At 42.4% G+C, this 26,484-nt stretch overlaps 1 protein-coding gene across 3 annotated transcripts in view; it reads left to right on the forward strand.

Moving 5' to 3' along the window:
- Positions 1-26,484, forward strand: part of SULF2 (sulfatase 2) — a 280,668-nt gene that overhangs the window by 209,406 nt on the left and 44,778 nt on the right. For all 3 annotated transcript variants that reach the window (XM_081867631.1, XM_081867632.1, XM_081867633.1), the window contains 3 exons: positions 5,643-5,882; positions 21,404-21,555; positions 24,286-24,455. In XM_081867631.1, the coding sequence (XP_081723757.1) occupies positions 5,643-5,882; positions 21,404-21,555; positions 24,286-24,455 (562 nt within the window). The remainder of the gene's footprint in view (positions 1-5,642; positions 5,883-21,403; positions 21,556-24,285; positions 24,456-26,484) is intronic.

A 26,484-nucleotide genomic window follows, 5' to 3' on the forward strand; every position in this document is an offset into this window, starting at 1 on the left:
TCTGTCACTTCACATCAGCTCTCAAGCTGTGGAAGTAGATTAGATCATATGTTTCTGTATTAAAGACTGTTGATATATAGGGCCTTGTCATTACAGTGGTTTTATTAAAGGAGGTTACTGTCCCCAAGGGGGGAGTTAACATGTAGTGTTATTTCTGCACAGATGCCTCTGCCATTTAAAGGGGTTGTTTAAAATTGCGTTTTAATAGCAGAATGACAAAACAGTGATTCGACCTGGGTTTTGAGGGGAGGGAGAGAGGGTTCGCTTCACAAGATGGAGAGGAAAAAGCTGGTATCTGTGTCTTCCAAACTGTGTTCAGAGTTACATTTGGTCCACAAATGGCCATGCATTTAAAAAAAAAAAAAAAAAAAAAGGTGGTGAAGAGCGTTAACATTAGAGGAAAGAAGTAGGATGTGCAACAAAATGTTCCAGTGCATCCCCACACCCTAAAAGGAGTGCACCTGCTTGAGGCTCCAGAGAGCTTTGTCATGCTCTTCTGGCCTCATTTTTTTTTGGGGGGGGGTGTGGTGTCATCTTCTATAATGACTTCCCATGTTGTGAGATATAGCATTAGAGGGCTGGATGCCCAAATCTGAGCATTTATAGTTATCAGGGAGGATGGAGATGGAGTTATAGAGAGTGGGCAAAAGAAAACACCCCTTTTTCATTCCGTCTTCATCAAAACAGCCTGATCTAGTGCAGGGGTGAACATAAGAAGACCCTACTGGATTAGGCCCATGGTCCATCTCATCCAGCATCCTGTTATCAAAGTGGCCAATTAGGTGCCTGTGGATAAACTCTCAGGCAGGATCCGAGCACAAGAGCACTCTTCCCCATGCCTGGTGGTTTCAAGGCAGCTGGTGTTGAGAAGCATTACTGCTTTCGTCCATGCAGGCAGAGCGCAGCCATCATGGCTAGTAGCCATTGATAATTCAGTCATCTTTTAAAGCCTTCCAGTTTGGTGGCCATCCTGTGCGAGTGATGTCCGTAGTTACCGTACTTTTCGCTCTATAGGACGCACCCAACCATAGGCCGCACCTTGTTTTAGAGGGGGAGAACAAGAAAAAAAAATTCTCCCCCTCTCTGCGCAGCGCCCCTTCAGCAAAGCGGGAGGAGAAACGGAGCCCCTTCCATTTCTCCTCCATCTTCACTGAAGGGGCGCCGCGCAGCTCTCCCTCTCCCACATTGCCTTCACCTTCAGTGAAGGCAACCCAAAGCCTCCGGAGCGAAGCGGGAATTCCTGCTGCACTCTGGAGGCTTCAGGCGGCTACCTTGGAAGCCTGGAGAGCAAGAGGGGTCGGTGCGCAGGCTTCAGTGAAGGCAAGCCCGGCTTTCCCCCACCAGCCCCAAAGAGCAGGTCGGCTCCCAGAGCTTGTCGGGGCTAGCGGGGGAAGCCTGCCCCCCCGTCCCAGGGACCACACATTCACTCCATAAGATGCACAGACATTTCCCCTTAGATTTTAAGAGAAAAAAAGTGTGTCTTATGGAGCGAAAAATACGGTAACTATGTGCTAAATGAAGAAATACTTTTTTTAATCTGTCCTGAATCTTCCAACATTCATTCCCATTGGATGCCCATGAATTCTAGCATTATGAGAGATGGAGAAAAACTTTCCTCTATCACATTTTTCCATGCCATGTGCGTCTTCCTATCCACTTATTTATTTGTTCATCACATGTATAATATCTCTCTTCTTTCTGCCATAGGGTGGTTAGCCAAATATCCCTACGTAGTGGGAAAAGCTAGCTCTCTCGATCCACTTTGTATTATCCTTTTAGTTTCATCTACTTTTTTGGGGGGGGGGGTTGGCCTACAAAGTATAAAGCATCTTTTGGCTGTCATCTCTCTCTTAGGGACTAGGTTCTGATGCCATTTTACCACAGACTGGCCTAGAGCCACTTAGGTAATTGAGCACACCTGACCTTTGCTAACTTTGAATGGCTGATGGAGAGATAAAAGGAAATCCAAGTGCCGTGAGCCAGCTAAATATTCTCTAACGTGAGCCTCTTGTCTTGAAAATACATTGGTGCAGGCTTTAGTCAAGTTAAAACCCAGCATGCTATAGCCTGCGGCTGCTCTCACTGGACACCTTTGTACCGGTTCAGGGGCTTAAGGGCACACAGGTGTGGGACTGGCATCCCCCCAAACATGAAGGCATCTCTTCAATGGCAGGAGAAGGTTGATGGCAACTTGACCTTGTGGCTACTAGAGAGAACCTAGCATCAAGAGAAGCCTGTTCTGCTTCAGTCTTGCATAACAAATCTTATAATTGCTGCAAATATGATACAGAGCCATTTTTGTCTGTTCCAAAATGGCTTAGGAGAGCCCCACTCAAATGCAAACATGTCCACCCCTTTAGAATCTTCCCATATCCTGTAAAAGCTGAAGTCTCTCTCTCCCTCCCTCCCCCAGTCTGCCCATTCTTTAAGAAATTTTGCATGCTATTCTAACGATAGAAACCATTATGGGGTGCATAGATTTGTGAAAAGGCTTTGAAGGACAAATTGAAATCTGAACTACAACTGCTTGTGGGATAAATTCCCGAGGGGGCGGCATTCACAAGTGGAAAGAGTGACAATGGCAACCGCTCAGAATTCTTATAGGGTGTTCCTGTTAATGTTTGATCACTTCCTACTAAGAGTACACATTCCTTTCATAATGAAGTATTGAAACATATGGAGCCCATTTGTTCTGTTCACGATTATCATAAATTGTGCTACTCACCTTTCACCAGCAGGTCCCAGGGCATGTTGCAACAATTTAAAATTTTAAATGGTTGAAACAGGTTACAATCACAGAAATAGGGTGGGCCCTGAAAAAAGGACACCTCAGGTGTCAAAGGCAAGGGTAAAGAGGTGCATCTTCATCATTCACAGAAGGCTTCATGGTGAAGAAGCCAGATGAACCTCTGTGGAGAAGGAATTCTGCAACATGGGGCTGCCACAAAGAATTCTCTCTCTTGTGAACTTGTGAGCAGAGCTTTCTTTTCAGCTAGAATTTACCGGAACTGAGTTCTGGCACCTCTCTGTGCCCCAAAGGCTGTGGTCAGCACGGCAAGTTCTGGCACCTCTTTTTCTAGAAAAAAAAAGTCCTGCTTGTGAGTGAGGTGGAACTATTAAGATCAGGAGTAAAGGTAAAGGGACCCCTGACCATTAGGTCCAGTCATGGCCGACTCTGGAGTTGCACAGCTTCTGCCACTGTAACTAATGGTGGCATTCCAAACAGAAATCTTTCCCAACCCTGATGCTAACATCCTTTTAGTTTGAGACGCTGGAGAGTGAACCTGGAATCTTCTGCAAGTAGTAAAACAACCACTATAGGATATGGTGCACCCAAGTTTTGTTGTGCCTTGATCTTACAATGTGATTTAGATGGATGACTGTTGGATCATTGTATCAAACTGAATTTCATGGTTAGCATTAAAGGTAAAGGGACCCTGACCATTAGGTCCAGTCGTGACCGACTCTAGGGTTGCGGCACTCATCTCGCTTTACTGGCCGAGGGAGCCGGTGTGCAGCTTCCGGGTCATGTGGCCAGCATGACTAAGCCGCTTTTGGAGAACCAGAGCAGAGCACGAAAACACCGTTTACCTTCCCGTCGGAGCGGTACCTATTTATCTACTTGCACTTTGATGTTCTTTTTAACTGCTAGGTTGGCAGGAGCAGGGACCAAGCAATGGGAGCTCACCCCGTCGTGGGGATTCGAACCGCCAACCTTCTGATCGGCAAGTCCTAGGCTCTGTGGTTTAACCCACAGTGCCACCCGCGTCCCAAGATCAGGAGTAGGGGTCCTCTTAACACTTGGGAGAGTTAGGTGGGAAGTCAGCCATCTTTCAGATATTTGGGGGCTAAGTCATTTTAAACACTAACTTGAGAAACTTGAATTGGGCCCGGAAAAGCATTTTTAATCCAGTCCACACTTTCTCCCCACCTTCCGCATTTCCTTGTACTTAACTTATTTTTAGTTCATCATTAGAGAGAGAGAGATACTAGTATTTGGAGTGATCTGTGGATCAGCCTGTGAGTATTTTTAAAGCAGCCTACAAAATGAGGACTCTCCCTCCGCCCCCGTCTAAAGTTTAGCAGGTCTTAATCAGTTGGATAGATAGACAATACATAGAATCCCTGGCAATTTCATACCAGTTGGATGGAAAACACAGAAGTGACAAGCAACAGAAGAGTCGCCATGGCTCCCATTGGAAGCAAAACAGGTGCTAATAACTGAAACTAGTTCAATAACAATGAAAATGGCTGAGATGATGAATGATTAAATAAAGTGAATGGAATGGCTGGGCTAAGTAGGGAGAGGACTCAAGGACTTATACTCCAAGAGGAGGCAGTATCTCACTTAGGGTACGGATAAACACTCTACAGTGGTACCTCGGGTTAAGTAGTTAATTTGTTCCAGAGGTCCGTTCTTAACCTGAAACTGTTCTTAACCTGAAGCACCACTTTAGCTAATGGATCCTCCCGCTGCTGCTGCGCCACCGGAGCACAATTTCTGTTCTCATCCTGAAGCAAAATTCTTAACCCAAGGTACTATTTCTGGGTTAGTGGAGTCTGTAACCTGAAGCGTATGTAACCTGAAGCATATGTAACCCGAGGTACCACTGTATTGCAGTGATTCCTGTATTCCTTCCTCCCTGGGGATGGGGTGCATGGAAGCATAAGACTCACCCTCCCTCTCCTTTCAGGTTGCTTGAACAAGACTTGGATGCTCACTATTCATTGTGGTTGCCTTTGCTTGCGGACCCACCTTACGCATTTTCTCTTATGTGCTAAAAAGTCAATAAAGTTGTGTGCAGCTTATTGCTGTATCAGAGATTTGAAAACCTAGGAAGCTGCCGTATATCAGGTCAGGCTGTTGGTCCCTCTAACCCAGTTTGTGTTTTCTGACTGGCTGAGCTCTCCAGAGTCTTGGGCACAGATTTTCCCCATCGCCAGCTACTTGAACCTTCCCCAAGTAAAAGTGGATTGAAAATGGTGCCTTCAGCATGCAAAGCATTACAGCTGAGTTTTGGCCCTTTCCCTGATTGCATTAGAAGAGGATTAGAACAGAACATCTCTTGAGTCTTTCCTTAATCCACTCACAGAGCAATGATTATCAGAACAAAGTGATAGTTTTGAAGTTCCTTTGCCCCAAATTGTTTTCTTTGCTGGTTCACTGTGATACAGAATTTGTTTTCATCGTTGTTGTTTTTTTTAAAAAAAAAACACTGAAAATTGTTCGGCTTAAAAACAAACAAACACACGCACAAAATGTAGCTAACAATCTGCCGCAGAGGTAGCATGAGAGCCATACTGAGCAGCAGCAGATTCCCTGAGCAGACCTAGGATTCTATATATATATATACACAGTATGAGGCAATTAAGTCCTAAAACTGAAAGGTTAAAAAGATCTTTTTTAAAAAAGTTGAGGGATTTAATTCCAAAGCTACTTACACTACTGTGAAGATGTAACCAGCAGGAGATACTTGGCACAGCCTTCTCCGCCCTCGCTGGTTAAAACAACTATGCTCGTTTTATCATAAAGTGCCTTCTTTTGTCTTACGTGCAATGAAACTTTCTGACAAAAGCAGAGCAATGAGCTTTCAGCTCTCGATCTCTTTTTGATGACACGGTGGTGCTTTTTCTTTCCTCAGGTTCAATGCAAGTGATGAATAAGACAAGGAGGATCATGGAACAGGGAGGTGCTCATTTCATCAATGCCTTTGTGACAACACCTATGTGCTGCCCGTCCCGCTCCTCAATTCTCACAGGGAAGTACGTCCACAATCACAACACCTACACCAACAATGAAAACTGCTCCTCTCCATCTTGGCAGGCCCAGCATGAAATTCGCACGTTTGCAGTGTACCTCAATAACACAGGCTATAGAACAGGTAAGACCAAAATGGGTGAGCTACTTCCCTGGTAGGTTCTTCAGCCCTATGGCTCACCCCTGAGGCTACCAACTTTGGCACTTGAAGGAATACAATGCATAACTTCTCCTAGTCTCTTGTCATCTGCCCGACAAACCCAGAATTCATTTATGCAGAGATAGATCTCCATTAAACTCATTGGATATCACTAGCGTTGGGATGTAGAATATGACAGAAGATATTTTATGTCTCTTACTATGAAATAAGATTAACTAGGTACTGGACACATGATCAAGGGAGCTGAGTGACAGGTGTGATCCATGGCAACAGTCCACCAGCCAGATGGATGGCAGAGAAATTTGGTCTGGCTAGCATTTTAATGCCAACCTACCTAACAGACACTTCCTGAAACTATGTGTGAACCAAAACATAGCTTTCCTTTGAAATTTGCACTTCTCTGAATTTTCGTGTACATTCCCCAGGTGTGCACAAAATGCATATATTAGGGAAGCATGTGCAAAAATTAGTGAAAGTAACATACGAAAGGGGAAATTGCTTGTAAAAAATGTGTCTATTTGGAGAAATGAGTGCTTACGTAAATGCTATCGAAATTTGCAAACCGATGTGGAAATGTAATTAGCTGAAAATAAGATTGGGGGGGGGGGTGAGAGGAACTGAAAGAAACCAAAGTGGACAGATTCATCCATCGTTACTACCAGGAAGTGCTTCTGCTCAAGCCTTGTTTGAAAGAAGTGAGAATTGCACAGGATCAAACGAATGTTGTTACGCAACTCCTGTTCCTTTCAATGCCATTTGGGTAGATGGGTGTTTTAGTTTCTGTGTGTGGAAAGGGACAGCATTTGGACTTCTGTCTTGGGATTCAAACTATCTTGGGCCAGTTGTGATTACTTTAAAACAGAGGTGCTAACTCAGATGGGCTAGAGACTCATATTGTTTGCCCAGCACCTGTCTCTCATCCATTCTTTATTCACTCATTTTGATAGTGGAGTAACACATGGGTTAGCTTTATAAATATAAATAAATAAATAAAATGAATAGTTAGTAATAATCCAATTCCATGCTGCCTTTCTTCCTAATCTTGCCTGCCCAAACAGCACATCTCTAATCACCTGTTTCCCCTCCCCTGGGCCTAAACACTACCCTTGCAAATCCAAAATCCCTATCATCTAAGCCCCTTTCCTCCATACTGTTGCTTTCTCTCCAAAATTGTCTTGAATTTGGTCTACCAAAATAGCTGCCAACATCCATCATCTCCCTCTAGAGCTCTCTTGTTTTATTTCCTTTATGGCAGAGGAAGCTGCAACTGCCACCTGCATTTTGAACTATTCCATTGACGTAGCTTGTCACCAGCAGTACTCTGAATCCAGGGTTGGTCTACACACAAGAAGAAAACACTATAAATAAGTCATAAATTAAATCAGTATAGCAAAAGAAAAGAAAAACACTATGGAAAATCGCATAGATTTTTTTTGCTCTCCAGTGCCATCTGGTGTTGCATGTTTATAGAAAATTCAGAACACTGGTTTTTTAACTAATGTAGCTGAGCCTCCAGTCTAGTGGTCTCGGAGCCATTGTTGCACTTCTGCAGCATTGAGAATTACAACATTCAAGGCTTGAGCTAATGCCCACCACTACTTTGGAGCAAACTCTGGATCCACATTTCTGTCTTGCAGGCTGGCAGGAGACCTTGTGATTAACGTAGTGTAATCATTGCCATCTTATGGCAAGTCAAGCGGGTGTGTTTTCATACCATTCTTGTGTCTGAATGCTATTTTGGGAGGTGAAGAGCAATAATTAATACTTATGCTCTGTGGAACAATAGAGTTGCCTGTCTAGACTGAAGCCTTGAGGTGTTACTGCAATTTAAAAGTTTACTAGTAAACATAGTAACATTACTTTCTAGCTTCTCGTGTTGCTTCTACTCAGCAGCCAGACTAGGAACATGTCTTTGAACAAATTAGATAATTTCCTTGCTTTGTTCTGCTCAGATAAAGACCCTGAATTAGTCTGCGATGGAATAAATTGATGGAAGTGTAGACACCCCATTACTCTGTAGCTGTTTCCTTTTGTTTTATTAATAAGGGCATTAATGTTTTGGGGCCTACAAAATGTGCCACAGACAAAAGTTAACACCTGCTTTTGTCCTTTCTGTGCGTACTGGATTTGTTGTTGTTTGATCATGCCAATCCCAGCTGTCTGAGCGTTCTGGAGCCAAATTGTGAAAAACTGTGTCATGCTCACGCGCAGCTCTGAATTCCTAGCATTGATTCTAGGTGAATAAGTTCAGGTACAAGTTACGTTAAATATGCGGTGAAAACTCACCGGATATTGAGCTGCACCTAGTGAGTGCACCTTGCAAACCATTGTTTTAATTTGAATATGCTTTTATCCCTTTGTTTATGTCAGAGGTGCAAATCAGCTGCGCAAAGTGGCTTTTTGCTATCCTTCCTGTGCTGCTTTTGGAGGTTGAGAGAGAGAGGAACAGCACTGACTGGGTGGGGGAAGCGGTTTCCATTGAATGAAAACTGCTTCCTGCTCCTTGAGATAGGTGTGTTCCTACCATCCATCAGCTGATGGGGCGTTTGAAACACACCTTGCTACACACCTTGCAAAGAAACAATTGGGAGACCACCCTCAGCTCCTGATTGTACCTTTGAAACCCCACCTTTACCCACCCCAGACCTGGTGCCATGTATTATTATTATTATTATTATTATTATTATTATTATTATTATTATATTTTATTTTAAGTAGTTTTAAGCTGTTTTTAATATTGTGTAATATTGTGTAATATTTTAATATTATTGTTGTGTTTCACTTGTTGTAACTTGCCCTGGTAAAGAGTGGGTTGTTGTTGTTGATGATGATGATGATGATGCTGCTGCACACTATATCAAACTTGGCATGGTGGGCCAAGTTAGGTCTGCAAACTGGTGGTCCCACACCTAGATTTTGGAACATATAAACAAAATTTATTACAGTGGTACCTCAGGTTACATATGCTTCAGGTTACAGACTCCACTAACCCAGAAATATTACCTCGGGTTAAGTACTTTGCTTCAGGTTGAGAACAGAAATCGTGCTCCGGTGGCACGGCAGCAGCAGGAGGCCCCATTAGCTAAAGTGGTGCTTCAGGTTAAGAACAGTTTCAGGTTAAGTACGGACCTCCAGAACTTAAGTACTTAACCTGAGGTACCACTGTACAAACCTCAGGCTAATTCCAAACTAATAAAAAACAAAATTGAGACATACCAAACACCTGATTAAAAACACAATATCTATCATAATCCATAACATAATACACAAACTGAGCATCCAATAGGACAATAATGCAAAGAAACCTTATATCTTATCAGTTAAAGCTTAACAATAACATGATTGTACCATGTCGATATGCTCCAAATAGAGGATATTTTGTTATTGTTGTTTAAAAGGTTATGAGCTATCTGTTTCATTTCTTCTTTCTCCTTCGATCACTGTAGAGTAAATAAAGTTCACTGTAAGCTTTTCTGATTTCTTTTTCTCTGTGGTCCCTGTAGAGCACAGAGTGCATTTAGGATTTCATCAGGGAATTCTCACGCAGGCAGAATCATTCTCAGCAATGGGCAATCATTCTGTCACCACCAGCTTAAAGAACATCTGCACAGCCACCAAAAATCAATGGATGATGTCATTGGACTGCTGTGTTGCACTTAGCCAGAGGATCAGAAAGCACTCTCTGGATGCATGTTTTGCATTCTTTCAGAGCGGGCCTTCAACACTTCTTTTACTCATCTCCAGCGTTTGAAACTCCCATTGTTCTAGGCACGTTTTGCAACAAGGAATAACATTAGCACAAGCAGTTTCTGAGCTCTAGGTTGGGTGCATTGCTGCGCCTAACATTTCAGATTAAAACTGCAGAGTGGAAGAAAGGAGGGCCTTTTTCTGCCTCCTCACTTCCAGCCACTCTCTGAAGACTGGAGAAGAGACCCTCTTAAGAATATTGGGGGGGGGGGCAGGCAGGGGAAGCATGGCTTTGTTTTTTTGCAGTCTCCAGATGAGGCCGTGTGAAAAATGAACATAAGATTCTAGCTGCAGTTCATTCATTTTCAGCTTTGAATTCTTCTTATTAAAAAAGTGCACCTAGAAATTCTGTTGTTGCACCCATAGCCTAGGTCAGGCTTCCTCAACCTCGGCCCACCAGATGTTTTGAGACTACAATTCCAATCATCCCTGACCACAGGTCCTGCTAGCTAGGGATCATGGGAGTTGTAGGCCAAAAACATCTGGAGAACCGAGGTTGAGGAAGCCTGACCTAGGTTTAAGGTGCCATTTAGCTCCTAGCTTTTATATCTCAGTTTCTAACACTGCTCATCCCACTTGGCTTTCCACAGCAGCAGGTTTTGTAGTCACTTGGAAATGGGGAGAGTTGTGGGGAAAGATATCGTGACTGTTTCTTGCCCCCTGACTGCGACTCCATTGCCGTTGCTTCCTGCTCCACCACTACCACGAGCTGGTTGAGGTCCTTCTCCCTCCACGGAAGCTCTGCAGGAAGGGCAGTGGAAAGAGCTGCCAGACTAGCTTCCCCCTCTCTCACACTCAGGGATCAAAAGGGGGAGAGCTCTGTCCTCCATCCCTGATTGGTAGCCTTCAACCACCCCCTCTGCTTCATCTCCTTCATCAACCTCCACTCAGGAATGCTAAACCATGCCAGATCCTGTCGAAGCTGAGGGGCACACAACACCTTTTGCATCTGGCTCTTTCATCCCACAGCCACCATTTTGCATTTGGTTCCAGTTGGTGGGCCTTGAGTTTCTAGTAAACAAACTGTTGTGTATCTCTCCTTGGTACAGCCCTGGTCAGAGATCCTGGAATCCGATATTCTGTTCCCTGCCCCACACTGCCTTGTCATAGTCCTCCTGTGCTGAATTGTTTTTCAAAAATTCAGTTCAACCCTCAGCTTAGATTCATAATGCTTAAAAAATCTTTGAATGAACTCCTGCATGGACTATTGTCTTTAGCCACTTCTCCTAGCTTTTAACATTGTATTTATTTTTACTTTTCTGTGGTCAGCATCGCAGCCAGATACTAACAAGGAAGCGCTTCTTCCATCATAAGTTGTCTTGCAGGTTTTCCAATTCTGCTTTCCATTTGCTATCCCTGGCTCCACCCGAGTGGATGTCTGCAGATGAATTTTGTCCACTGTGATCATCTTTTAACCTGTTCCTTTATTTGCACTGTGGCATTTCTTTCCCCCATAGCAATAGCAGCAGAGGTTTCGAAAGAGGAATAAAATCCAGGCAGATGCAGATGTAGCCAGGTTTAATATTGCTACTGCTACCAGCAGTCGAGAAATGCTACTTTGTGCGGCCAGGTGAATCAGCAGAAATTGGGAGTCACCCATACTTTGGAGAATGGGAGTAAGCAAGCATAGCATCTGGACAGCATTTCATTTTCTAGACCTGTGGGTGGATGGGTGTTTGAGAGAGCAAAGCTGTGTGTGTGATTACATTTATATCCCACCTTTCCTCCACGGAGCTCAAAATGGTGCATGTGGTTCCCCACCTCCCCATGTTATTCTCACAACCCTGTGAGATAGGTTAGGCTGAGAGACAATGACTGTCCCAAGGTCACCCTGTGAGGCTGAGTAAAATGTTGGCCACTGGCCCTGATCCAACCACTACACCAAATTAGTATACAAATATGTACCCACTTGTTGCATTCATAAAAATTAAAAAAATTAAAAAATGCAAGTGGCAACGTGCTGGACATGATTGGGAAAAACAGGTTTTGTTGAAGACTAGAGAATACTTTCATAGAATCATAGAATCATAGAGTTGGAAGAGACCACAAGGGCCATCGAGTCCAACCCCCTGCCAAGCAGGAAACACCATCAGAGCACTCCTGACATATGGTTGTCAAGCCTCTGCTTAAAGACCTCCAAAGAAGGAGACTCCACCACACTCCTTGGCAGCAAATTCCACTGTCGAACAGCTCTCACTGTCTGCTTCTCTGGAACAGCAGAAAACTTTGCCAGGACCCTTTCTGCATGAATATTGACTGCTGTCTTTTATAAAAATGCCTGTGTGATAAGAGGCAGCCAAATATTAAGGCTGTAAGGTCATATCTCCATATTTGATATATACAGACAGTGAGGAGTTGTTCTTGTGTGCCAAAGGACCCTACCCATATAGAGAGGTCCCTGTATTTTCTTGTGTGCTCCTGGAAGTTGGGCAGGAAAGCAACTTAAATAAACATTTCAAGTTAAAAGTTGAAGGTTTAGTCTATGGAAGATCTACCACTTGCAGGCTGAGTCATCAGTGCATTAAAGCGTGGCCACTCTTGAACAGGGTGTGGCAAAAGAAGATTGAAGGAGGAAACAAAGGACTCATTGCAGTGAGGATATATTGGTGTCAAAAAACTGTTTCTGCTAAAGTCTCCTTATGTAAACATTTACAAAAGGAATGATCTGCTTGGGTTTTTCTTCCTTTCTTGTTGGCTGTATCTCCTTCCAGGAGATAGCATTTAAAAGAAAGAATGTGACTTGGGAAGATAGATCTGTTCCTTGTTCCTGGAGTCAAGAGTAACATGGCGTTCAAGTGGGAGCAAGGGCATAGCTGATAAGGAAGCAGGATCTTGGCATGAAGGGAAAGAGGTCAGGGGTTAGTAGGTCATTAGGGGGCTGGCAAGATGTTCATGGGGCAGGCTAACTCGGCTTCTTCAGAATTTCCAACTGGCTTATTTTATTTTATTACTTTATTTTATTCATAAAATTTGTACACCTTTTGATTGTAAAGAACCACAAAGTGGTTTAGGTGCATTATATATCCATCCCCACAGCAAAAAGCCTTAACAGCCAACAAAAAGATTCAGTAATAAAAATTGCATAGGCATGTTAACACACTTAGAATTCAACAACATAAATCATCGGTGTTCTCCAAATGCATGGGGAAACAAAAACAGTTGCACAGCGTTCCCTCAAGCTGGTCTAGCTTTGCGCGAAGCCTCCTCAGGGCATGGGGAGTCTTCATCCCCGTGCCCTGCAGAGGCTTCTGGGACAGCCTGCGAAGCCTCCGGAGGGCAGCGGGATGAAGGCACCCTGCTGCCCTACGGAGGCTTTGCGCCGCTAATCCCGAAGCTATTACAGCGAGACGGAGTGCTGCGCAGCGCTCCATCTCGCTGTTCTGGCTTCTGGGACAGCCTGTGAAGTCTCCGGAGAGCAGTGGGGTGCCTTCATCCCGCTGCCCTCCAGAGGCTTTGTGCAGCAAAGCCCGAAGCTAGAACAGCGAGATGGAGCGCATATTTTTAACCTTTTTAGAAAAAGTTGTTATCTGTATTCATTTTTGTCAGGGCATGACTGAACCCCCCACCCCATCCTGGCTTCAGCACAATGGGGGGCATTTTAGGAAGAGGGATGCAAATAGTTTTTGCCCCACATACTAGCTGTAGGTTTTATTTTCCTTACTGCTATATGTCACAGGTGCAAGCATGCATAAGTTTACTATAAAATCAATTAAGCACAAAATGCAATCAAGTAAACACAATGTGTTGTTCCTGTGAAATACTTTCTATAGGACCATGGTGTTTTTTTTAAGTTCACCAGCCACTGCTAATGTATCTAACAGCGGATAATATTGCTAGAATAATAACTGAATGGTAACCTTTTGCAAATAAGTGGTTGATTGTAAAGGGAAGAAAATTGCTCAGTCAAAGAGACAAAAGGGCAAATAACGGAAGTATATTATTGAAGGTTGCAGAATAAGTCAGAGCCAGGAATAGGGACTCTGGTTTCTGAGTCACAGTTCTCTGTGCTGACTCCTAACCACTGAAACCAGATCCAATCCCACTGGGACGTCTCTGTTTATGCTGTATGCATTACAGCCGAGGTAAAAAAGAAGGCCTGAATTCAACATTGAACCAAGAAAGGGGTTTTTTATTCTGCAGCAAATAGTCCTAGAATGATTATAAATGATACCTGGAAGGTAGTTTCTGAAGCATGCAACATCAGAATTGTGCTGAGGGGGTCCTAATGGCAAGAATCTAACCTGTACAGCTCATTTCATGTGTATACTTGCAAAAAGTGGAACCTACAGGGTGGAATTCAACATAGTTCTAAGGGAAATGTTCCGTCAGCAGAAGGATTTGTATTTGCAGAATAAGATTTCCCCACATGTCCTTCATGCCCCCTAAATCTGATCTACAACCCTCTGGAGATTTTGGGAGGATGTGAGGTGCACATGGGGGAGGGGAATGGGAAAGTCTGTTGCAGAAATCCTTGCACTGATGGGAAGCCATAGTAGAATGCTAGCCTTTAATCCAGACTTGCTATGCATCCAGACTAAAAATCTTGTCATTCTTGTTCATTGCCTCATAACTAATATTGACATATTTTCCATGCATGTGTTTCTTCCTTTACACTCTCTTCCCCCACACCCCATGTTAATTTCTATTTTTCCAGCGTTTTATAATAACTAACAAAACATGCTAGAGATACCCTCTCTGCATGGGGGGGCGGGGAGTCGCATCAAATAAATTGTTCAGAAAGCAGGTTTCCAAAATCCATGGAAAAGAAATCAATAACAATATCCGATGGGAAACCCATTCAAGAAAAGGGGGATATGCGGAATATATTATCATTCCTTACCCAACATCAGTAAATTGCTTCATTAAAGCCTGACCCTTACCCAGTGAGTGTTAAGATAAATGGTTTGACCTTTTGTAGAAAACAATTGATCAGAATGGGAATTCTCAACTAATAGCCTATATCTTCCTCCCGAAAAGTAGCAACAATAGATTTAAGTATCCTCCACTGACTCAGAATCCTTGGGGAGAGATCCACTAAAAGCTATACAGCTGATTGATTTATTGCTAAACTTGATTTTTACTATTGATGTGTATTGAAACACTTTCGTTAACATCATAGAAGTGCATGAAAACTTAATCTAAAAGCCTTTTTAGATCTAGTTTGGTTTCTGTCTTTAATAATTGTAAAGATGTCAACCATTCTTCACTGTAAGAAGCCAGCTGCTAGCCCTCCACACCTTCAGGTACCCCATTAACGATCAGATTCTTGTGAGGAATTAACATGGTTGGTCCCTCACGTGCCTCAGTATATTTGATGATGTATCCTGAAAAAAAGGAGATAGCCTGGATGTATCCATATCTATAAAAATGAAGCTAAAGAATCAATACAAACATTTAATGCTCCCTTGCCACACTGCAAACCATTATAAGTCTATTTTCTTTCTCTCCCCCCCCCCCCTTCTCCCTTTATTTTTACCTGGATATATCTTTGCTCAGTGTATTTTTAAATTGTCTTAAGAGGCTTCTCCTTTCATTTTTCCTCCATTGCTAATGTATTGTTCTAAAGGGATGCCAGCACCTGCCTTTAAAGAATAATGCTTTCTCATATTGATTTATCATTTCAGCCAAGAAGTAATATTTAGTTTGGTATTTGCAAAGAAATGGGATTCTTATCTTGAAGCCGTCAGAACAGTAAAAACCTAAGCAGGGTATTTGCCCGTTTGTCAAAGGCTTTCTGCAATCCATGTTAGATTTAGATCTTATGGAGACTGCATTACTAAAATAAAGAAACAGAAAAGGCTTTGTTGCATTATTGAACCCATGACTTTTTTGGAAAGATGATATAATTCCCTTGGGAATACGAGCAATTTATAGAAGCCTAAGAATATACTCTGGCCCTGGTGTATATGCCACATTCCCAGCTTTGATCTTGTTCTGCCATTAACATGCAGAACTGCTGTTGAAAATTTGGAAGGTGGAGCTACACGTTCCATGTCATTCTATAGTGTGTTTTTGCCAGAGTTTCTTCTTGCGGCTGTTGCGAAATGCAGCTGTTGAAGATACAGTTTGAAGAAGGAAGCTGTCATAGGATGAGAGCTGTCATTTCCCCCACAAAATAATCACTGCCATCCTTCTGATTTTACCTCTAGTCAGGGAAAAGCTGCAGTTCCTGATGGTTCCTTTTCTCCACCCCACAGTTTGAGAGCTATTTTGAGTGGGGAAAAGCCATTGGAAAAAATAGGAAACCCATCTCCTCTAGCATTCATCTTCCCCTTCAAATTACTGTTGCAGTGCAAAATTTGAATTTTGTAACACAAAATTAAGAATCATGGGAACTACGTTGGACACATCATTGTTCTGTACTCACAATGACCCACTTTGCGTGTAATGCTAAGATAAACCATGGCTTAGCATGAGCCTGTGAGCTCCTGGAATGGAGATCATGGCTGCTGTGCTCCTTCCCCCATCTTCTTGTTATGCTACCCAGGACTAAGCCATGGTTTGGTGTAGCATGTCATTTGAACCGGAGCTCCTGGTTTGTCTTGCTCAAGACAAATCAGGAGCTGTAACCAAGGATTACTCTTGAATTTACTGCTCACAGTTTGTCTGGATCAGACAAACCAGGAGCTCCAGATTCAGACAAGCCAAACCATGGCTTAGCTGCAGGCAGCTTAGCAGCTGGGCGACCAAGGAAGGAGTGCAGCTGCTGCTGTGATCTCCTTTCCAGGAACCCTCCACACTAATGCATCCACACTAAGCCAAGGTTTATGTATGAACTGAGCCAGTAGTAACTCAGTGAACTCAGCGAGACCTAGTGGGACAACAAGGAGAAGGGCCTATTTGGTTGTGCCCTTCGCTTATTGGTTGTGCCCTTGGCTGATTGTGATTCATTAGTTGTATTTGAAAATTTATTGTTTGCTGATGATGTATTAATAAGCGTGGTGCTGTGTTAGCATGACCTTGGTTGTGTCAGGTTTGGAGGCAAAGCTGGCAAGTTGCAAGGCTTCCTTATAGAAAGTGTAGCTATATAGCAGCTTAATCTGTTTTATTGAAGAAGAGCAGGGTATTTTAATGCCATCTTCATCATCACAGAGGTGTCTGTGGAGGGGATATATTGATTGAAAATGTTTAGCCAACCAGATTGGTAGTTGGATTCCTCTTGAGGATATTTGGTAAGCCAACCATGACAGTGATGTGGAATTGAGGACTGGAGTGATTATCCTGTGATACTATGGCTGTGGACAAAGCTGTATTGAATAAATGTTTTTTTAAAAATAAATGCAAGAACTTGAAGAACAAAACCCTGGTTAAGAATACTCACCCTTCTCAATGAACCATGCCTACTGCTGTTTCCAATCTGGAGACAAGAGCGTTCTGGGAACTAACATGGAACTGGCTCTACATATCCTGTTTGGCTTCTCCAAACCTCTTAATTTCTTAGCAGGAACAACTTTCCTTGAGTAATACACCCCCAGGCACTCCCTAGTTACATTTTGCTCTGTTTTAGTCCTCAGATTTTGTTTCATCCCTGTTGCCCTTGCTTCAGATGCTACTCTAAGCTCCAGGGTTTGAAACGGGAATGAAATTTCAACTAAATCCTGTTCCTCGTGAATCCCGTAATCAGTAAATACCCTTTAGCATACATTTATGCAAAGGAAAGGAAAACTTGGAGCAGTGTTAGGTTTTCATACCTTAACTCACAGAGAAACATCAACCAACATTTATAAAAACATAGACGTCTGTGCTTCTTGCCAAATTTTCTTCAGAAAGAAGCTACTTTAAAATGTCACGGTATCTTACAGTTCCTTGTGTCTGAAAGCGACTTCTGGGAGGGTGGAATGTTTGTGGTCAGAAGAACCAGTCAGACTCTTAATGGGTGGGAGGTTTCTCTTAATTGAGTTCATTAAGACTATACTGTCTCCTTTGTCTATTTATTTATAAACCCATGTTTTTCCTAGTGCATCTTCCAAGTTTATTGCTAAATGGAACAAAACCAATTCTGTTTATAAAGGTACTTTTTACATAACATAAGCTGGGACCTTTCCAGAGTTAAGCAATCTTGTAAAATAAACAAATATTGTGGGCAAAATTATACATACATACATACATTATTATTATTTTTTTATTTTAAAAAATAGCCCTGAGGTCTGAATGTGGCACTGTAAGTTTGTGAAAAATCTTATCAGCAGACACAGAACATAATGTAAAGGTTTCTCTGCTCACTGTAGGTAAGAGTCTGCGTAGATGGATTACATTTCCAGGACTCAGATAAATTATAAATTGTGGATTTTTACCCCATGTTACATTGGACAGAGCTAACAAATTTAGAATGGCAGTATCAAACATATTAAATGAAGGAAACATGCAGAAATAAAGGAAGGGAACATGCAGCCCAAGGCACAGCACTCTGCAGAAATAATTCACGCCACTGGGGATCCACAAAGCTTGAACTGGCCTTGGGAGCCAATGGCAATTTGTACTTGCCAACATTCCTTCTCTGCTGCTGGGGGAAGTGTTCAGGTCTGTGCCATCTTGCTGAGCCTTGTGGGCAATGTGAGCCTACAACCTCCATCCTGAGCACTAAGCTGGGGTTAGCAGGCTTGTCCCTGTCCTGCTGAGCCCTGGAGCCATTTGGAAACCAGTGAGTCATTTATATTGCATTGTGCTGAGAGCCTCTTCCCTTCTGCAGGCTCTAGAGATAGGGAGCGTGTTTTGCCAGATTTAAAAAGGCATCTGCCAGTAGTCAGCTGAAAAGTATGTTAGTGGACCTCCGTACAGAGACAAATGTAATTTTACATGACTAGCCTATCAAAAGGTGAAAAGTGTAAGGATATTTTGGATGGTATCATGGCATCAGGTGCTAAATCTGCTTAGTATTTTGAAACTTAAAAAACAAAAACCCACCGTGTACAAGCAGTGGCAGTATATGGGACATCATGCTAACTTGGGCTAAAATGCTGCTGAAAAGAATTGCTTTGTTTTGCCATTTGGAGATGTTCTGTTCTCATGTGCCCAGCAGCTGCTCCAGCCAGAAGCTTAGAGTTGTGGCTCAGTCATTTATGGAATATTAATTCTCCATCTGTAAAAAATGGTTTTATTGGGTTTTGGGTTTTGGTAGGAAAGGTTTTAATTAGTTTTAGAATGGTTACTTTAGTTTTGTATTTTATCTCATTTTTTTTTATCTTGTTGAGTGCTGCTTTGATGGCTTCAGGCTGTGAAGTGGTTTATACATTTGTTAAATAAATAAATAAATAAATGGCAAGGAGAGGAGCAGAAATAGTGCCAAATGCAGCTGTGTTTAGTTGCGATATAATGGCGAGGCATGAAAACCTTCAGATGGCTGTGTTCCAGCCTTTCACTGTGGACAAGGATCAATATCCCAATCCATCATCCCTAGATACTGAGGCAAGGAGAAGAAATCTACTCCACTATTCAATTACCCACACATTACTGTGGATTGCACTTAACTCTCTAAATATTGGAAGTGCCTCAGGAAGCAGAGTAACCCGAGAAAGTGTTTGATTCCACAGTCCTTTCTTGGGAGAGCATGGCTGTCCATTTATTCTTTTACTCCAGTATTCACCCACCTGATGCCCTCCAGATGTTTTAGGCTGCAATTTCCATCAGCCCTGGCTGAGACTGATGAGTGTTGTCATCTTAAACATCTGTAGGGCACCAGGTAGGTGAACGCTGCTTGACATCATAACACCTTGGCATTTACTTTGCATGTTGCTGTTGTTTTAGTTTGGTTGATGCAGATGACCTAATTAAAGGCAAAGGCAGTGTGACTTTAACGGTCAGAGGGCTGAACTGGAATTTGTTAGCACTCTTCTGGCTTTGCATGAACTTGGATACAAACTAGCTGTTAGGTACCTGTGCAAAATTCCTATGCCTGCCTGTGCAAGGTAACTGGAATTCTTGCATGGTATTTTAATGTATATTAGCTCTTTGCTGGCTGGCTGGCTGGCTTCCTTCTTCCTCTTTGCTGCTGGAAAAAGAAGTTGAGCATTGTCATGGAGTGGATGAGGAGCTCTGCAGCAGCACCAGGAGTGCCAACTTGGCCCCACGACCATGGGTGCCTGGGGCCATGGGTGCCATGAAGCATGCATGGCCCCGGCATCAAAATTTGATGGGTGTTTGGGCACCCAGGGGCCCAGGGAGTTGGCACCTCTGAGCAGCACTGAGAGGGCTAGAAGGTAGCTCTCCGCAGTAGCAGCTGTCAGAGCCGATAGCTGCTGCAGTCACTCTGGGACACTGAACACATACAGTTACAAAACCAAATTATTTTATTAGGGAGATTTAATCATACATTAAAAACAATGTGCGTAAACAGCACATTGTTTTGTATATCTACTATCTCTTGAGGACTGAGGTGGAAGGAAACCAGTTTTGCTGCTTTGAAGCACCAAGAATGGTGCAGAGTACTGTTTGGTGATGCACTTGTGACTTCACAAAGCACACACACCCTTCTCCTTGGAAAAAAATGGTGCTTGGATATCTGGAGGCAAGAACATGTGGCATGAAGATGAAGGGAAGCTAGGCTTGGCAAGCTATCTGTCTAGCAGGCCCTTGTTTTTAGCTACACCTGTATGCATCTTTATAGACACTATAGCAATAAAATAGTAACATAAAACGTAGTGGAACAAAGTCTAGTGCATTCCTTGCTCAGATAGGTTTATTAAGCAGCTCATTAAAAAACAGGTTTCAAAAGTCTCTTCAACAATTTCTGAACCCAGGATGGTGTTGATTTCATGACCTCTTGCCCATAATTTTCTGGAGCAGCCCATTTCTCTCTAAGAATACACAAAGAGGACCAAGAGTGGTTTTCTGATCCCACCTCTTTTGTACAATTGTAGTAACCAGACCAGATCTGCATCCGGCCAAACAGAGTTGGGCAAGTCATGAATGAGATAGCTGCCAGGAGTCCATTCACATTTAAGGGAGCAGCCCTAACCCACCTTCTCTGTCAGTATCAGTAGGTTGGGAGGCAGGATGATCAGGCCAGATGCAGTTGCTGAAATGTCTGGGCCTGGGCTGACTCAGCCCCTCTCCCTCCCCACTTCTGGAGCACCTTTCTTCAGGGTCTACACCCTGTAGTTGGAAGGGAGAGTGCCACACCAACAGGAGGCTGCCTTATCTGGGCTCAGAGACCCCTCCACCTAATCCAGCTCCCCCACTGACTCAAGTCTGGAGTCAGTGAGTGTTGAATTACCCTGTAAACACCAAGTCCCAGGAAGGACAGGCAGACTAGACAGAATATGCCTCCTAAGAGGATCTGGTCATTGAAAAGGTGTCACGAGTCATTTGCTGTGTGGCAGACAGGATTGTACAGAATGAATGCAATTTACATGCCCATCATCGCCTGAAAGGCGAAAAATGTAACTTTCCTTTTGGTAAAGTATTCCTTCCCAGTTGTTAGGAAGGGATCCTTAATCACTTGTTATAGGTAAGCAAGCCAATGGCCATTTGCAGCCTTTGCTGTAAATTTTCTGAGCAAGCTCTGAGTCCCTTCCCTATTCTGTTTCATGCTTAATGCACTGTTAGCGCTAAGTAAGTGTTAAAGCATCTGCTTTAAAATAAAATATTAAAATAAAATATGATTGGATAGGGAAAATATTATCACTTTGTCTGCAAGAGCTGAAACCTAAAGAGATCTATACTGTAGCATGATTATCTTCTATACATTTATATGTATTGCTTTCTCCTCACAATGTCTCTTCTCTCTCTTTTGCTTCCAGCTTTCTTTGGGAAATACCTGAATGAATATAATGGTTCCTATGTGCCTCCTGGCTGGAAGGAATGGGTTGGATTGCTCAAGAATTCTCGTTTTTACAACTACACGCTCTGTAGAAATGGAGTGAAGGAAAAGCACGGATTTGACTACTCTAGGGTAGGCCTTACTGATTTATTTTCATTTCCCTCCCCTGGCCACAACTGTGGGAACAATACGGATGCTTTATGATTTCAGTCTAATTAAAGTATTTGTTTCATATTTGAAAGCTACTGCTGGTAATATAAACTGCAATCCATAAACCTGCTCCCTTAGACTGCACATTATCGTTTTACTTCTGGAGGGATGTATAATTTAAAATTTATTTAGTGACAGCAAGCAGTTCTTAAGCCGGTAAGCACTTCAGTATGTCCTACCAGCTGGGAAATGGATTTGATCATAGTTTGACTCATGTTCTATTGACTGGTGTTCCCTGCTTTAATTAACACAGAGAGACATACTCTTGATCTGCTGCATGCATGTGATTAATTCTCTTTATTGCAAAATTGCTGTTTCCATGGTGGTGGTATGCAGATTTTGAGGGAGTCCTAAATCTGTCAGTAGTCCACAAACTCAGTTTGTGTTTGTCTGCAGTGTTGTGAAACAGAGATCAGAGGTTCAGGTTCTGTTATTCTAATTAGAAATCTGTTGGGTGGGTGGGTTGGGGGAAGCGAATGAGTAACTTTAAAAACACCTGATTTTTTAACGTATTCCTATAGGGTTACCTTCCATTATTTACAGAAAAGGATATAGCGGAATAAAGATATTTGACACCCGCTTTTTATCCAACTAGCCAGAACTAAAGAAGTTAATAAACTTGAACTTAAATAAGGGTTGTTAAAAGGTATGCTTCTGAATCTAAAATATCTCATTAAGGGCAAGGCAACTGCCTTTTAATGCATAATTCATTTCAAAGATTTTTTCAGTCACATTGCAGCAGAGTGTGACATAGAGACAGAATTTGGGATCTAGCATTTCTTGTTCCCACATTCCTTCTCACAAAGGCACAATATATGTTTAAAATGAATTACTCACGACTATCTCTGAGCCTTGTGTTGTCCATCTGTAAAATGGAAATCCTTCCAAAAATTGTTTTTACAGCAGGTAAAATAAATATGATGTCTGCGTTTGAGATTAGGTGGTAGGATAGGAATGAGGCATATACTCAGACCAAGATGTTTTGTGCATCTAATTGGACTTTCAGCAGCTGCGTGGTTAAATTGCTGTGCATAATAACAAGAAGTATCTGTATCAGCACCATGCTTGATGTGACTAAGTGTCCAAAAGTGGAACCCCTTGCTATCTTCTCCAAATTCGTCTTTTCATTAAGTGTATTTCCTACTACCAGTGCAATAACATGATTTCTGAGAGATTAGTTTAATGAACCTTCATTTTGGTAGCAGCAAGTATATTTCTGTTTCCAAAAATAGCTTCCCCGCTGGCAGTAGAATTAGCAACCCATTGGTTGCCCTTTTTGTAATCTCAGGTGTCTGAGTGCCAAGTGACTTGTAATCAAAATATAACGCAACATTCATTTTCACTGACCATCTCTGTCAAGCAAGCCTCTCCAGCATTTTATTACCACTACACTATACACACACACACACACACACACGCGAATGTCTCAGATTAGTTTGATTCAATTCAGGGCTCAACAAATAACAGTAAGACTGGCCCTCCCATTAGGCAGAGTGAGGTGGCCACCTCAGCTGGGTGCTGGGCAAGGCCAAATTTTGTTTGATGAGGCCCTAAGCTACTAAAGGTAATAGGGCCCTTTATATGTCCAGCTGTCATTTGTCAACAACAAATTGTTGCTGTTTTTTGTGTTGAATATATGCTATATCATAATTTATAGACCTAATGGGTATCTAAAGTCATTTGCACATAACAAAATATGTATTTTATCAAAGTAATTGTTGAACTGAAATACAATTAAGAAGAAGTATATTAATAGTGAAATAATTATTAAGCTCTAACTTAAAATGATTTTTTATTCATAACAAACTTAATAATGCAAACACATTGGCATTTGGCAATAACAAAAGTTCCTTTAGAAACACAATTTACAAAGACTCATAATTTTTTGGGGGGGGACCAAGAGAGTGGGGCCCTAAGCTATAGCTTGTTTAGCTTATACGTAAATCCAGCACTGGTGCTGGAAGTTGGGGAGCAGCAAAGTTGTGGAAGGACAGAGCTGTCTGATTCTTTTTTCGGGGGAAGTCTTGATTCTTATGGGATGCGGGTGGCACTGTGGGTTAAACCACAGAGCCTAGGGCTTGCCGATCAGAAGGTCGGTGGTTCGAATCCCCACAACGGGGTGAGCCCCTGTTGTTCGGTCCCTGCTCCTGCCAACTTAGCAGTTCAAAAGCACGTCAAAGTGCAAGTAGATAAATAGGTACCACTCCAGCGGGAAGGTAAATGGCATTTCCGTGCACTGCTCTGGTTTCGCCAGAAGCAGCTTAGTCATGCTGGCCACATGACCTGGAAGCTGTACGCCGGCTCCCTCGGCCAGTATAGTGAGATGACCGCCGCAACCCTAGAGTTGTCCATGACTGGACCTAATGTTCAGGGGTCCCTTTACTTTACCTTTATTTGACTCTTATAGTGGAATTGAAATGCTTTAAATGGAGGTGTGGATGTGAGCTTGGTAACATTATAGGGGATTGTAAAAAACAAATAAAAAAGCATATTTAAAAACATACCAGCCCTTTACATTTGCAATTATTACAAAAGTGAATAAATCAGAATTTCTCCTCCCACTTCTAAAATGATTGCAGTGTCCCCTCTAGGCTCGTCCATTACTTTTGATGTCATTTTGCTGATTTTTCTTCTCTTCCTCACTCTTTTCAGGATTATCTGACTGACTTGATCACCAATGACAGTATTAGCTTCTTCCGAATCTCAAAGAAGATGTATCCTCACAGGCCAGTTTTGATGGTTCTAAGCCATGCAGCTCCTCACGGTCCTGAAGACTCAGCCCCTCAGTATTCTCATCTCTTTCCCAATGCTTCTCAGCACATGTAAGGAAAAGGCAACAAAGCACCAAACCAATTAGCTGCATTTCCAAGCAAAGGCATAGCATTCCTGGGAAATCATTTCTGGATCATTTGTGCTTTGGCATAAGTTTATCGCAGGTAGCAGAAATGGAACAGCTTGGTGCTTTTCAATTTATAACTTGTAGAAATCTACACAATAAAATGAACAATCCCGTCATTTTCCATTTGCAAATTTATGCAGATTTATTCCTTTTTGGGAAAGGCTTTGTAAAGAGAGTAAGGGGAAAAGAGAGACTGGGACTTGGGTAAATAAATATGATGAGGTCTGAGTTTGAGATCAGGTGGTAGGATAGGAATGAGGCACATACTCAGATCCTATGCACAATTACCTGGGTTCATGTGAACTCAGTGGGACTTATTTTTGAGCAGACACACATAAGATTTGTCCATCAGGTGCTTTACCTTCACATGTTTAAGCTTTTCTCCAGAACCTTGAAAACTAGTGACATGTGGTTGCACAATATTGCACCCTTTTAATCTAGGTTTCTTGATGCAATCCCACATCTCTTCTCCTCTGCACCCTGCTAACAAAGGAAAACCAAAATGAGTGGTGTGAAATCATATCACCCCTTTCCTTTCCTTTCCTTTCCTTTCCTTTCCTTTCCTTGACTTCATTGAATGCCCCTTACTGAAGGTGTGTAAGAGGGTGTGGTCAAGTTATGATCTCCTCTGAACATTTCATTTCTCTACATGTTGTACCAGGTTGAAGAGGAAGAGTAGACATGGAGTTGTCCCTTGCAGTGGCAGGCACATGTCCCTCTTGTTATCTAATCTTGCCCTCCACACGGTCTTTAAACTTAGTTGTATGTTGATGATATGCAACACAAACTTAGCTTATATGTTAAGAGCTTCTTTTAATGCACTGCTCTGTGTGCCTCTGCTGTGTGAAGAAATCAAGGGAGCAGGGATGTGGGACAGAGCCTTTTTTGCAGTGGCACCCAAACTGTGGAATCACCTGCCTGGGTTGTCTCTCTCTCTGTGTGTGTTGAGGATTTTAAATAAAAAGGCAGGTAATAAATGTTCTGTAAATGCAGAATAGAAATGGCAATATAGACCCAATAGCAGTCACTGAAAAATGTGACTTTGGTAGGAGAGAGGAAATAGATTTCAGTAAGTAATCCTGAGTCTGCTCCAGCATATGCAAAACAATCACTTTTGGATATAAAAAATAGGCTCACATTTTATTTTATACCTGCAGGTTCATATCACCAACATGTATCATTCTTTGCTTCGGCTGCTTAATAGGCATTTATCCATGATTGTTGGATAGTGGGGTTTTTTTCCAGAGACAACCACGACTGTTGTCTCTGTAAGCATTTTATTCTCTCTCTCTCTCTCTCTCTCTCTCTTTTTTTTTTTCTCCAAGGTCAAATACAATCAGGATTTGTAGTGCAGCCCCCACCTCCAACTTTTGAATGAATTTGAAGTGGTTATTTTTGTTCAGTTTCCAGAATTGTTGTGCTTTGTGTATTTGGCCATAAGACGGACAAATCTGTTAAGTATAAGAGGGTTACGTTTGTAGTAATCAAAGAAGATCGTGGACGTCGAGTGGATTAAGCAGCAGGAGGTTTCAGATGAGCCAGGAAATCACAAAGCATACTGGAAAAGGAATTTGCCAAGCATTTTAGATTCGTTCAGGGCATTACATAGCAACAGTTTCCATAACCATCAGCATTTTCAAAGCGGCAATGTCATTATCCTGCCACAATAACATTCTGAAATCAGAGAGAACATTAACAATGTGGAGAGAATAATAAGCAACCTCTCCTCTCCTCCCTGAAAGAAAAATACTCTCTTCCCCATCACAAAGCACTTTTTGGACTGCAGCCTTGATATCAAAGCATCCCACTTGTTAAAACACAATGCAATTCACTTTAGCATGTCTTTCGCACACACACACACTCAGCACATGGGGCAACCCTGAATATGAGTAATGTTACGGTAAGAGCGCAGTGTTACAATAGGAGTTGTGCTCCCCTCTCGCAGCATGTTC

This window comes from Podarcis erhardii (genome assembly GCF_964252035.2).
Source record: "Podarcis erhardii genome assembly, chromosome: 6".
NCBI lineage: Eukaryota > Metazoa > Chordata > Lepidosauria > Squamata > Lacertidae > Podarcis > Podarcis erhardii.